General features: G+C 41.3%; 1 protein-coding gene across 1 annotated transcript in view; it reads right to left on the bottom strand.

The window, feature by feature from the left end:
- The window catches only part of dner (delta/notch-like EGF repeat containing), a 49,173-nt gene that overhangs the window by 12,975 nt on the left and 20,696 nt on the right, over nt 1-15,502 (bottom strand). Inside the window, 5 exon segments of the mRNA XM_054602988.1 lie at nt 102-255; nt 1,561-1,709; nt 3,879-4,042; nt 7,362-7,459; nt 7,564-7,908. Coding sequence (XP_054458963.1) covers nt 102-255; nt 1,561-1,709; nt 3,879-4,042; nt 7,362-7,459; nt 7,564-7,908 — 910 coding nt within the window.

A 15,502-nucleotide genomic window follows, 5' to 3' on the forward strand; every position in this document is an offset into this window, starting at 1 on the left:
CCCAGCCAGGCTTTGAATATTCATGTTGCCTTATACACAATATATAAAGCTGTGTCTGTGTATAAAAGCACCCAGCATAATGCACATATGGACACACACACCTGGTGGGCAGGTGCATGTGAAGTTGCGTCCTTCACCCCCCTGCCTAACGTCGCTGCAGGTGCCGTTGTTGTGACAAGGTCGGCGGTGGCAGGCATCGAATTCCTCACAGAATATTCCAGTGTAGCCGTCCTCACACTCACAGAAGAAAGTGCTCTGCAAAACACACACACACACACACACACACACACACACACACACACACACACACATTTCACAAGTGAAGTCAACGAGCCTAGAAGGTGAAACGACGGGAGATAGCGATGAAAGGAAGAAAATCTTGTGAAACAGAAATAATGAGATTCCAGATTGTAAAATGATTCAGTAACATAACAACGCACTAACAAGCAACAGTGACACAGTTTGAGTTTCTCAAACAGCGAGGGGAGAGATAATGAGAAAAAGAGAGAAACCGTGAAATGGTCTCTGCAACACTTCCCTCTATTTCTCTAAAATTTGTAAGCTTTTTTAGCACATCCAGCGAGAATCTCCTTTAGTTCAATGTATGGATGTAGAGGGGACTAATGGGACTCAGGTGGTTCCTTCCACTTCTGTGTCTGCAGGGCTGCGGCTAAACCAGACCAGAGACTCCCATGCATTTTGATCACATAATGAATGTAACAATGTGATTCCCAACTGTTACAAAATGTGCCATGTTGGGTTGCTGTAATTTGTGGCATTGCGTTGTGTTGTTCTGTACTATTCTATCTTGTTTTCTTTTGTTTTCTGTTGCTCTCTGCATTGTCCTCTGCTAAGTGAAACCCATGGGGAAGCTTTTTTTCTGCTACACTTTTCTGCGCTGGACACAATGCAGCAGCTGCAGTGATAATGGTGGGTTGAATTGAAATGGAAAGTTCTTTTTTGTTTATTGTGCAGATGCATTATTGTTATGTAAGGTTTGAAGTTAGTAAATGCTGAAACCTTTCTAAAAAAAAAAAAGAACGAATAGAGATGGTGTATATTAAAGCTAGGGTGGGTAATTTCTTTACTGTAATATTTGGCAAAACTGTCCTAATAGCCAGTCAGCTATATGTAGGTGAAGTGCTCTGAGAATATCTGCTTTTTGCTCTCCCCTGCCTCTGTGGGCCGCACCCAAAAATTGCCACCGCTCATGTACACTTTGACCAATCAGAGCGAGGCTCCGATTCTCCGTTCTTATTGGCTGTGGGACTGTCCGGTCACCTTGGCAACGACTTTGGTGCGTCCCTGCGTGTTTCGTCTTCCTATCAATGTAACTGAATTCACATGAACGCGCATAACTGACGTTCGGTGGGAGGAGCTACAGCAGGTAGCGTGGCAGGGAGAGGCCAGAGAGCACGCGACGGAATCTCAACGGCTGTTTTCTCCAAAATCGCCCACCCTAGCTTTAATTGCTGCTGGATTTTTTCTCCTGTGCCTTTCCAGCTTCATTCACACAAAAGCATATGTGTTGTTTTGATGAGAAGGAACATGATGTCTCACCTCAGAGGGCTGTGTGATACATTTGCCTTTCCCAGAGCACTGAGGGTCACTGAAGCTGCTGCCGGGCTCCACACAGCTGCTGGCTTTCACCGTCAGGTTGAGACGCAGGGTGACCTCCGGGGCTGTGGGGGCGCCCACGCGCAACACACCTATCACAGAAGAGGAGAGGGCCTTTTAAAATATGCATGTGGTGGTTTCTATTCATTCATTCATTACATTTCAAAAATATGCACCACATAGGCATGTCTTTGTAGAGAAAATGTCTTCTAGAGAGGTTTATTGGAAGTTTATTAGAAGAATATGAAATCAGACATAATTTGGGAATGTGCTTTGTTATTGGCTCTAGAGATGGCAATGTTAGTATGTTGGTTTGACAACCACCGTCTCCACAACTATTGGATAGATTGCTGGGTCATTTTTACAGACATTCATTGTCCACAGAGGATGGACCTATCACATTTTCCCCTGATATTTCATCTAGCGCCACCACAGGGTTGTCATTTTTAGTTTTTAGTGAAATGTCTTAACAGCTATTGAAAGAAATGCCATGAAATGTGTGTGCCCAACCCTATTCATTTATTAACTTGATTCTCTGACTTCTCATGTAGTGCCATCATGAAGTTTAAATGTATCCATTACTATGGTTTAGGACCAGATACCTGCTTTGCTGATGACATTCCCATTAGCCCCAGCTGTAATTTGTTGTTAGCGCTAATCGACAATGTTAGCATGCTCACACTCTAAGCTAAAATGGTGAACAAGATAAACGTTATACCTCCTAAATATCACAATGTTAGCATTGTCATTGTGAGCATTTTGTCATTAAGCTGACGTCAGCCTATGCACAGCCTCTAAGAGCAGCTAGCTTGGCTGTAGACTCTTCCGTCTTGTTAAAGATGCTTTAGGACATATTTTAAATAGCTCCTTTCCTAAAGTACGCCTTGCTGCCAAAAAAACAATTAACCCGCATGTGGCTAAAGGTGTTGAGAGAAGAACTGATGCAGGCAGCTCTTCATTGTGACCGAAATAGAGTGCATGCCTCTCCGTCTTGTCTCTCCGGGTCTAGAAGTTCAGAACATCTCTTATTATATCTTCAATCAAAGCTGACAGGGATATGGCAGCCTGGATAAAAATAGCCACATAGTGAATATTAACTGCCATTTTTTAAGAGCCTGATCTGAGCCAATGAGCTGCGAGTCCACCAGTGACGAGACTTTGATGATGCAATCTCCTCGGCCAATCGGAGGGGCTGACAAAACAACTCATGCCTCCCTGTCACCCCTGACCAAATGATCGACAGCCCAATGACATTGACTGTGTGACCTGCAGAGTCACCGCTCCATCAGATTGTGAAAGCTCATTGCCAACATTCAGATCCAGTGACGTGTGAGGGGGGAAATGCGATGTCACTGCTCCTCCCTCCTTCCTGATGCTTTGCATGCATCTTCCTCTTCCTCTTGCAGTTTGACCTTCATTCTTCCCTCCTTCTGCATCCTCTGTCCTTCTCTCTAATCCCTTTCTGTTTTGCCATCTCTTCTTTCCCGTCTTCCTCCCTTCCTTATCTGACTCTTCCTCTCTCCCACCCTCCATTATCCTTCCACCCCCTCTGATTTAACTCCCCAATGTCATCACCCCCTGCCTCTCCGTCTCTCTCTTTCTCTCTCTCAGGCAATGCAGAAGATGTGTTACCTCCAAAATAGAAGACATGTCAAGGTCAAAAGACAGGCAGCTTAGTGAAACAGCATCAGGTATGTTGATCACACACAGAGGTCAACCAGCCTTTCTGTCAAAGAGTGAAACTCAAACTACCCCCCTCCAGCACCCACAAACGTGTGACTACTCCTTCCGAAAAATTGTGTATGTGTCTGTGTGAAGCGCAGCATTAAATTACAGATGGGATATCAGCATAAATATCAGTTGTTTTTTTTAATATGCTAATTTCATATTTTGGCTCATATATGCAAATATTATGCGATTATCCCCAATGTCATGTCAGGAATAAACGCTGTAAATACAATTTATTTATATTTATTAATTCCTCAGATGTGTTTGGCTCAGTTGTAAATGAGCTATTTGGAGGTATTTAAAAGCGTTTCCTGTTAAGATTCTCTATGGTTTGTTGGATGAGCGATCATACAAATTAAATGATAAAAACAGAGATAATTAAAGTATAATCAGTGAGTAAGATTATGTTTTGCCAATTAACTTTATATATTCTACAGCCTCTCACCTATTTGTTCATAATATCATAAAGTAGAACTAATATTAATGCTGTTGGTTGAAAACTATATCATATGCTCGTATGCATGACATCTTACTGAGGAAGTAGTTTTGTCCCAGAGGCAGCGAGCGGTCTGGCACCACCAAACCATCGAGAGCTTGCAGGAACCACATTGTGGTGCCGTTCAAAATGGAGGAACGGAGGAAACCTTCTTCACTCACACGCCACAGAACTGGAGCTCCACTGGCATCCACCACCACCCTGATTAGAGAGATAAAGCAGGGGAGGGAGGGAGGGATGGATGGATGAGGAAATAATGGGGAGGAAGAATCAGAAAGAGAATGATTATTGGAGGCTTTCTCTACAGTTTGGACCAAAGCACAAATTTATAGATTGTCGATGATCCCTTTTTAATTGGTGACAGTTCTCAGCTGCCCTTTTAGCTTTTGTACTGCAGTATTCAGTTTGAATAATGGATGGTACCAGAAAAATATATTGAAAGCGCCAAATAGAAGAAAAACAAACTGCACCATTATTCTTTTTGTTCATCCAGAGAACACTTGAACTCATCCTCTATGCGAACTTCTCTACTTATTCTTATCCTCATTTCAGTCGATTATAGAAGATTAATAAAACATCGACCTCCATTCTCCATTCATGTCGGTCGGCAACAACACAGCGAGCTGAATGTCAGTGGCTTACTGGTTGGACACTTTGTCCAGTCTTTGAACTCAACATATTTGTTATTTCAACCTGGCATCATGGTCAGGTCCAGTGAGTAATGGCTGTCAATGGTTTGGCTCAGTGGGAGGTGGTGTTGCTTCCTGTTGAAACGCCGTGACCCTCATGAACACGAGTTGTGAAATACAGGCAGTGTCGTAAGAGGCTATCCTTCATCAGGACCTCAGACAATTTGTACAAAATAGTGAAAAGACGGACCAAACTGAAACTGAAAAGCAGCAGGTTCGACATGGAAAGAGATGAAAAAAAAGAGACAGAGAGCACAAACAAAGTGTGGATGGGCCCTTTGATACTCAAAATATACTGTTTATTAAATTGCCATCCAATTTTTTTAATGCTGCTGCAAGGTAATGCCTTTAACTTTGGTCTCTCCTCCAAACACTGCCGTGAAGAAGCGATCAGACATATAAAGATCAAATGGGCAGTAGCCATGAAATTTATTGACCATATTTATGATGCCCATGAGATGAACCCTTTCCATTCTGGGCTTTCTTCTAGCGCCAACCCCCAGGTTGTCAAAAGGGATGAATCAGGGTATTTACTTATAAACATTCTAAAATATAATACCTTTAATGAGGCCAATATTGGATACGTCTAAGTATAGAAACAATAGTTATTAAAAATAAATCATGCCAAAAGCCCAAATGATATTGCTTTTCTCTATTTGGATGCCTTTTGTGGTTGAGTAACCTCACCGATTTAATGGTTCTAAACACCCCTCTAACCTTTCGACACCTGAAATAATCATTCACATATTAACAAAAACACTTTGTGCATCTTTAAATACTATTATCAGTACCTCTACAGTCTGTTCAGTCAAAGAGGAGCAGCTGAAAGTGTGTTACAGTGACAAATAAGCGACAGTGATAAAATAGCTGATGCATTACATGTGTTAAACATTTAAATGCATTAAATACACCTAAAATAATTAGATTGTTGGCTTCACACAAGTGGTAAAACACGCAGTAGCCACAAGTCGTTTCATTTGTTATTATCTCCCCCAGAAAAGACTTGAGAGTAGTCGTGAGTGTGCGTGTGTCTGTGAGTGTGCACCTCTGTGTCTGTCCGCGGCTAATCTCGCATTCTGCTGCAGAAAACTACATAATATTTTGGGCGCCCAGTTATGGCTGCATGCTCCATGGCCTCTTGTGGTTTAGGTGACTCACTCTTTCTCAAAACACCTCTTATTGCCTGTTTTATACTGCCATGGACTGCCAGGTGACTGCTCACTCAATACTCTTTACCTGCCCCCAGTTGGTATGTGTCGTTAGTGATAACACAGCTGAATGCATCTCAGATCCTCATTCTGTACTCTGCGCCCACAGTGGGGGATAACTGCCTGTGGTGCCTTGCCAGTACACACAGTGCTGTGTACCTCTGCGCCTCACTTTTGTTGTTTTAAACTTTGAGTTATCCGCTATTGGATATTTTATAATGGAACTACCAATACTAACCTCACCTCGTCGACACTTTGGTGAGGTTAATACTTTTTTTGTTAAGATTGTATGAGGTTTCTTATATGCCATAAGTGTCTAGACGGGGGCATAGCCATTTATGGGTTGTATTGTTTCAAACACAATAAAGCAGTGGTTGTTGCAGACACACCTGGCAGAGATCTAGTTGGAACATGAAAAATCAGTGCCAAACTTGCCCTGCATGCCTGTATAAGAGTCATCAAATGGTAACCAGAGCCAATATTTAAGATAATGTTTAAAAAAAGGGACCATTTAGAAAACCTAACATTGCTCTTTACATGAGCCACCTTCAGAACTTCAGAAATGGCCTACTGTCCGTAACAGGTCAGAACCTAAAAGGACATACAGTATTTAGGTTGTGTCCTCGACGGAAGGTAAGTTGGAGCCTCACAGGTGGACCGCTTTCAAAAAATGATGAAGTGAAGAGGCAGCTGAGCCTGAAGGTGAAGCTGTGAGCAGTGACCGACATAATAAGATGGTGGACAGGCTACTATCAGCTGAAATGAGTTTTCCTTTGCAGGGTGTCCGACTCAGCCTGAGGGACAACACGGGGAGCTCAGATATCTGGGGAACTACTGCGGCTTCAAGTTGAAATAGGTAGTTGATATAAGGTAAATGGTAAATGGACTTTGTTGTGCATTTGTGTTTGGCGACATCTGCGTGGGCTCAGCGCTCACGCATCGGCTCTTGAGCGCCAGATGAGCCGACAGGGGCATCACATTCCAGATATCTAGCATGCTATATATGCTAGATATCGCCGTTCAGCCATGTATAGTGTGAAAAGGGGCAACATCATGGAAATCCATTGCCTCTCCATTATTCATTGAACCTTATTTACGGAACCAATGTAAATCTGTTTAATAGCAAAAATGCTCTGAAAAGATGGAGTACACCTTGAGTGGTGTAATGCAGTTAGCGTCAGACAGCGTCTCAGGTCTCAGAGGTGGGTCATGAAGAGATTCAAATAAAGGTTAATATTTTGAAAAGCTACGTTACTTTGCCAACAACAGTTGCTGCATGGACGGTTTGCAGATAAAATAATTTCATTGTATTTTTTTTCATTATGGTGATTATGCAGATATATATTCTGCACAGCATGCTCTGTTATTCTTGATGATTATGAACCAAAAAGCAGGGTACATTTTGTAGGTTAAATTCTGGGAGATTGAATTGACATCTGCTGTGCAAACTACAACAGACGGGTACTCAAGGGCAACAGGATAGATACTGTACAATGTAAAGACAGTGGGAGAAACTGGGCAATAAAAGGGGCCCACAGCAACATTTTGCCCCGGAGCCCCCTGGACTGGTTAATCTGGCCCTGCTTTAAGAGGATAGCAGTCACTCATAAAAGTAACTCTTACTTTACAGCTGTCTCTTCAGGCACTTCCAGAGACAGAGTCAGAGTTCCTGATGTCAGCTCACACAGCTCAGGACTCACACAGTGCAGACCCTCCGTCACCTGAAGGGCACACACACACACACACACACACACACAAAACATATGTTATGAATTTTAAAAGATAAACCCACAGGAGCTTAAATTTAGCCTAGAAGTTATCGCACCCTGTCCGCCTCCCACGGCACCACCAGCAGCCTTTGCCCAGGTTTGGGTTGCCATGGCTGCAGGGTGGGAGGTGGCGGCGTTGTGGTGGAGGGGATGGTGGTTGGCTGTGGCGGCTGAGTGGCAGCTGTGGTGGTGGAGGCGACGGGGGTGGCCAGTTCGGGTGCGGAGGGGGTGGCGGGCTCCCATTCAGCGGCCGGCAGGTCCAAAAGGATCTGATCACACCTCTCCCCCTCGTAGCCCTCGGTGCACTCACAGGTGTAGGCCGGTTCCCCCTCCTCCCCACCGTCGCTCCGGCTGCAGTTTCCATGGAGACAGGGGCTGCTGGCACACGGGTCTGTGAAAAACTGAAAGAACAGAGACAATAAATAAAAACAGGAAGAGGCAAAACAAAAAAAAACATCATCATCCATCTGTGTTTTTCAACCTCTGTGATTCCATATGCACTGCTGTCAATTTTAAATGGGTCAAGGAGGGGGTCATAAGAACACTGTGGAGAACAAGAAAGTGTAGTCATCACTACTCAGCTACTTCTTTTATTGCGCTCTGACTCAGCTTCCCTCTTTACTCCACTCATATATTTTATTACATTTAGTCTCTGTGCTCCTGATAAATTGGTGCAGGTCTGCACTTCTCTCTGCCTTTTCACACACACACACACACACACACACACAAACACACACACACACACACACGCAGGCATTTTGTCCCCAAACAAGCTTTTCCCCCATCATGCAGCAATGAAAAAGATGCATCCTGACAGCCTCCTTCATGCTCGACACCCACCCCCCCATCAATAATTGATCATATTTGCAGGTGAAAAAGGACAAAGCCTTGCTCATGAAGCTTACTGTCTGACACTGCGTTGCCTTTCACTTGGTTTTCAGAGCCTTCTTAGGCTTTAAAGCGTCTATAATCCTTCTGCCTCTTATTTTTTAGCAAAATTCACCCGCGTCTGCAGCTCCAGATGTCTGATTTAAATGTGTTCAGATAACAGTTTTAATAAAAAGCACAGAAAAACAAAAGAAAGAGGGGGGTGAACAGAAGGATGGTACTGATGCATGTACCAAATCCCCTGGTGCATATAGATGTGCATATGAGTGTACATGTTATTGTCTGAGAGAAACAGTGAGAGGCAGAACAACAGAGCATCATCAACAGGCCGCTCTCTCCACGACCGAGTCACGGCTCATTAATGCTGATCTCTCTCAGGTTTTTTTACTCGCGATGCCTCTATCAAACTTTGTCTTTGCTGTGAACCACGGCTGTCCCAACCGTCCCAGCATGCCACTCTCCGGTCTTTACACAATCTGCTAATCTTATCTCCTCTCCTAACGGCACCAGGGATTGAGTTTATCAACCTTTAGAGGACGGCGGCGCTGGATCGTCTGGGTTAGAGGACGCATTAGAGTCCAGCTCAAGAGCTTTTTTCATCTGTCACTCTTCATTTCTCCTCTTTCCAGACTGAACAGGATGTGCTGGAACACAATAGGACTTATATATACTGTATATACTGTAACAATATGATCTAAATCTGTTTTTTAAACATTTGGCTCATTTAGACAATACATGTAACAATTGTTTTTACATACATTAGCAGATAATGTTTCCGTTATCTTGCTTAGTTGCTGTTTTACACTTTATTAGGTTAACCAATAAAATCTAAAGCAATGAAGTCAGAAAAGAGTATATTTATATATTTCATCATTTAAGCTGTTTATCAAGTAAAAATGTGCTGACACTCGTGTGCTCCAGAACCTAAATTGTGAAAGTTTTAAATCTCTGTAAAATTTAATTATTTAAGTGAAGGTCAAAGTGAAGTCATTTGAAGCATTCACTTTGGCTCTAAGAAATTTTGAATGGCATTTTAACTTGTGAAATGTAATTAAAATAAGATTTCCTAATATGAATTAATGGTTAAAATAATTGTTTCTTACAGGTGTAGATTCTGGACTTTGGGCTAATTGGTTGGTTGCATATCTGGTTCAATGCCATTAGTTGTTGTTGCTACTCTCAGCTCAACACATGTAACAAACTGTCATTTAAAAAACAACTAAAGGATCATCCAAGGCCATTGACCATATGACTTTATGCATCCATAATTATGGATTCGTTTTTTTACATCATGTATTGTATGTATTATGCTTTGTCCTTTCTGTGGACCCCAGGAAGATAAGCGGCCGCCAGCTCGTCAGCTAATGGAGATCCAGTAAATAAACAGTAAACAATTCAATTATATAATATATACATTTATAAATAAATAAAAACTGTAGTTGAGGTCAGTGACAGATTCACTCATTTTGAAGGCATTACACACCCATGGTCGACCCACAAAGGTGTTTTCACTTATTTGCATGATTGGGCCTCTTTTTGTTGAAATTGTTGTTACTCTCTACTTACATCTACCAAGGCATGACTATTTGCATTTTCCTCACTCCTATTAGGCACAATGACCTGAGATTGATGACTCTCATAATCCTCAGGTTATAGCTCCATGGCATTACTATTCAGTATATATGGCAGCCATTTTCTATGGTGCCATTAGTATTCATGTACTTAGTCGCTGACTATCCTCCTGCATGATGTTGCTTCTTATTCTCTGGCACCAAATGGCTCACATGCCCCGGGCTCTGGCAAACCATGCAAATTAATTTCCTCTAAGCAGCTGATAATAACTCACATTAGTCCCTTTATCTTTATTCCCACATGGACCAACAGGCTGAACAAAGACGTCCCCTTGGGCCAAATGAATTGCTTCACAAGGTGTTGTGATCTACAGTATTTGCTAATTTGGGATGTTCACCCTTAGCAGGAAGGATCGATACAGCCTGAAGGACGGAAACAGAAATGCTACTTAAGCCATTGGTATCATCAATTTAAACTGGTGGAGGGGCTGGATGAGTCTGTTGCTGTAGACATGACACACATACACACACACACACACACACACACACACACACACACACACACACACACACACACACACACACACACACACACACACACATACACAAAAACATCATGAATTAAACATAAAACTCTGCAAAAGGGTAATTTAGTTTAGCAGTGTAAATTAAACACGTGACTACTCCATTAGATTTCAGTCTCCACACTTGTTACACATCATTAGTGTAAGTGCAAAAAAGCTAGACGTACACAAATGGGTGACTAAGTCTGGTGAGAATGCACCTACATACAGTTAGAGGGTGAAATAGAAACAACTGAAAGTCTTGTTTGGTTCTGCTGCACCTAAAATAGTGAGTGTACAAGATCAACCAACCTCAGCAATGCTTTTTTCCAGGATGCTGTTTATCTGTGCACCTGACAATTAACAAAGATCTAGAAATGTTTACATTCTGATGATACATCCAACACATTTGATGCACTGTGTCAATGAGCTGTAGGTCTATATATCAGGAAAGCAAGAAAATTGATGCACTCATGTTTGATTTCAAATTAGTTTTCATTAGACTTTTAGTTGGTGCACAGCATCTTCAGTTGGTCATATAAAAAATTAACATATAAACAATAAACATACGAAGAATAAAAGTTTACAATAGTAAATTATTGATAAATTAATATTTGCTTGGATTTAAAGTAAGCTTTTTTTTAAGAAAACTTCCATTAGCCATGTATTTCCTGGGAACTTTTAAAGAGATTTAGGAAATCATGAAATTAAGCGTCACCAGCATTTGATATATTAAATCTGTAAAATCACTTTTTTATGATGGTTTCCGCTATTGTGCTCAGGTGTTGAAAGCATTAAAGAGTGGTCTGTTGGGCCACAGAGTTACTAATCAATGAGACAAACGGATAGGAGGCTCAGATAAGAAGACTGGCAGAAGTGTCCTTGAGCAAGTCATTAAAGTTAATCCCAACCAGCTCAACAGATCTGAAGCTGCCCTCTGACCTCTGAGAGAGTTAAAAGAGAATTTCTCCACACAGATTAATAAATGTTTCAAAACTGCCTGCTAGCTTCCTGATATCACTGTTTCCAGAGGGTGAGTTGATTTTAAACTCATGCTTTCACAAGTAAGTGCGTAGTGATGTTAAACACAGGCTTTTAGTAGGAAAGGTGATGCAGTGAGGCAAACAAAGCAGTATTTAACAATGTATCCATTACTCAGTGATTTTACAAACGTTTGTTGTTGTTGCTGCCAACTTTTAAAGAACTCAGAAAAAACAGATTTGTTTTCAGCCGGACCATGACTGAGCAGTATGTAATCCTAGAAGTACGGCTAAAGAAAAATCAATAGCTGGATTTGTGAGGGTTTTCCCTGTGTGTTTCAGAGCAGCAAAGGCTTAACGCTACATGTCAGAACTGGTCAGTTATTTGGTGGAGGCTGCATTGAGAATGTTAAAGTTATTTCATCATCATTTCAATGGATTGAATATGTGGCCTAATGACAAGGGTGTCCACATAGTTTTTGACTGGGTGTGTTTTTCACAGTTTGGACTAAAGGAAGATCTTAATGCGACAGCAAACAATGATATTTTAAACAATAGTGTGATTCCAACTTTTAAGAAACAGTCCTGGGAATTTTTTTTTCTTTGCCCCCATAGACAAAGCAATGTCCATGGGGAAGGTGTTGTCCCTGTTTGGTCTAAAAGTGACTGACCTACACAGAGCTCTGACCAACTCCATCCAACACCTTTGGGATAAACAACGACCTTAACGTCCAACATAAGTGTCACTAAATGCTAATGTTGCTGAATGAAAGCAAATCCCTCCAAATAAAGTGCATTGTGTGCACATACAACCCTTAGTTTGCACGGGTGGAGGAAGAGAATTTAGAGTGGCCACAATCAATACTGCACCAAACCTACCCAGCACCAGACAGCAGACTAGTCACCTGGTCAACATAGTGGAGCGTTTAGCAGCTAAAGAGCAAGATATTTTCACATTGTACATGTTACATTAATATTGTTGCCTAATTAATACAAATGAAATGTTGCCTGTGTCAGATGGCCTTCTGTGTCCTGTGAGTGGAAATTGTTCATGTGTTTCTATGACGACGTATTTAATTGCTGTGAGCATTTAATAGTCCAAAAGACGTTTGAAAAAGTCAGTGATGTTGAAAAGACGTTAAAGAATTGTTTTATGGTGAAAGTTGTTTTCACAGACTATTTGAAGACGTTGATTAAACATTCACATTTAGATCATATTTCACCAGGATTTGTAACATTGGCTTTCAACTGAGAAATGTGGATGTGGGTTCTTAGATTACCTCCAAAATGGTGGTTTATGAAACGTCTTTCATAATGGACTTACATTTGCCAGGTGGCCAGAAATTCCAAATAAATGATAATGTGTCTTTTAACTGCTGGATGTAAACGGTTTCCTACCAAGTTTCTTATATCAACTTATAAGGTGATGCTATGTCAGGGTTTACACTTGTTTCTGTTTCCTCCAACGACGTTACAGCTGCATATTAATGGGTATGCTTTTTGAATAAGTTGGTCAACAATAACACATTGTTACAATGTTTGGGTGTCCCCTTTGATTCTTTCACTGCTTTTAGGAATTTAAGTTTAAGGATTTTCTTTTACTATAGTAGAGTTTGCTCTGAACAGCAGATCAGCATTTAAGTTCAACAAGCTCCTGCGAGGCTACAACCCTGACGGAGATAGAGCCGTTTCATAACAGCAGTTAACTGAGCGCTCCATTTCACCAGTTTATCAGCCACTTACTGTTTATGGGAGACTCATTTGAGCGGTAGATCATAATACTGCAGGGGTTCACTTTAATGGCCAGATCGTTCCGCTAATCACACACATGCAATTAGTGGGAAGGGCAGTGATGACTCACACTGCACACGAAAATACAAATGAAATGTACACGCAAAGAAAGCAACAAAGTTTCACACTAAGTACGAAAATAACAATGATTTAAAAAAATAAAAAAAAGGCTTTTCATCAGTCTGCACGAATACACACATGATCACAGAAAAAGGTGAGAGGCTGATGTGGCAACTCAGCAGGTTGTCTGAAATTGTTCTACACCCCCTTCATAACCATCAAGATGTGTTGCCATGGCTACAGTAGCTAGGTATCGTGAGCGCAATTAGCACACAGTACTATACACAGTGTGTGTGTGTGTGTGTGTGTGTGTGTGTGTGTGTGTTTTTTCATGTTCCGGCACACGCACAAACAATGTATCAATATTTGTCCAAAGAGTCTCATCATGCTACAGAGAGACGATCCGTCTTATAATCCACTTACTTCCTCATCTGGGCTGTTTATCACCATTTGCCTCCCTCTGTCAAGTGTGATAACACCCCCCACTGTGGAGGGAGAATAGATACCGATAGCATTTGCTTAATCCTTCGCTCATGAAAACACTAGCTCACAAATGAGGAAAATATCTCCACAGGAGCTCAGAGAGGATAAATGAGTCTTGTTAAAAGTCCCTCCTGAGATGAAGGGACACAGAGTGGTTCTCGATAACATTGTGTCTGGACGAGTGCATTTGCTGTTCTGCAGTGATGCCACAGTGCATTTGAATCTGAGTTGCAGCTTGAGAATGAGCAAACACTTAAGGAGATTAATTTTCAAGAATGTTCAAAGTGAATACAGCAGTTAGGTTGAGTGATAGGCATTAAACTTTGCCTCGAGAAAGCATTTCAAACAGCAGTTTGAGTATTCGACCCTAGATGTTCTACTTTCCCTTTGTCCAGAACTGTTGGACAGTTCCCTCATTTTACTTTATCGGACCAGCTCCAACAGCAAAAGCCTTTTGGTGTGCTGCTTGCACTGATGCTAATAGGAGGTAAACACCAAACAACCCACTGCCAGCCAGTCTTCTTTCTCCAACCTTCTATATAACAGTTACTTTATACGAGGGAATGACTTGACACTGATAAGAGCAGATGTAATTCCTTTAAACAGCCTCTCTCGTTATAAGTTGACTCCAGGGCATGACCAGAATCAGAATCAGAAATGCTTTATTGATCATAGAGGGTCATTTTGTATGATGGGGTATAGTTTGCAGCTACCCATGTCAAGATTGTGTCACAACCATCGATGACTGAAAATTCTAATTTCTCATTTTGTCTGAACAACTGTTGTTTACAACATATTGCACTTTGGTTTGATTGCTTATTCTAGAAAACACTGATGAAACTACACATACACTTCAGTTTTACTTTTGTCAATTATTGAAAGATACTTTTTCATAAAAAGCAAGTAACTAAATCAACTGAAAAATTATGAATCATTACTTTCCAGTGCCAGTGTTCAGGTTATGATACTGCAGTCCGACTATCAGCAGAAACTTAATGTGACGTGTCAACAATGGTCTTATATTTCATGTTTTAATAATGGGAGATGTTTAAAAATTGATGCGTCTGATCTAGATCCATCCTCTTTTTCAGACCCAGCGCATATTTGTCAAGCATTCACTGTTTGCTGAATTCAAGGCTACAGATGAGAAACTGGAGCAACTCTCTGCACTGCGTAATCTCAGAGGAGCAGAACAAATATGAGAAAATATACGCTCGGAGAGGAAGTACAATCTTTGCAACACGGAGGCCATGTACCTTACAACACATACAGCCGTAACAACATTATTCTACACGGATCGACAGCTGTGAAACACACTGCATCACCAGTATTAGGGAATTACAAACAGAACTATGTGACTATAACAGCCGGGGAACAAATACCGTGTAATTATATAATCAATCACACTGTAATTAGCTAGATGAACCGAATTAAACTTTCATATAGCCAGCAGTAATTTTTATCTTGAATGTGCAGTGCGTAATGAGCAGCCGCAATCCAGCTAAAACTAAATATTTAATTCATGATAGTGACAAAATAATACTTGAAAATCATCCCTCAATAGAGTAATTTTCCCCCAAAGTATTCTCTCCAGTTCGCTCCCAGAAGGGCTGGGCCCTGGGATGTGATCTGATTATATAAAGAACCCGAAAAGATCCA

Source organism: Anoplopoma fimbria, chromosome 1 (genome assembly GCF_027596085.1).
Source record: "Anoplopoma fimbria isolate UVic2021 breed Golden Eagle Sablefish chromosome 1, Afim_UVic_2022, whole genome shotgun sequence".
Classification (NCBI taxonomy): Eukaryota; Metazoa; Chordata; class Actinopteri; order Perciformes; family Anoplopomatidae; genus Anoplopoma; species Anoplopoma fimbria.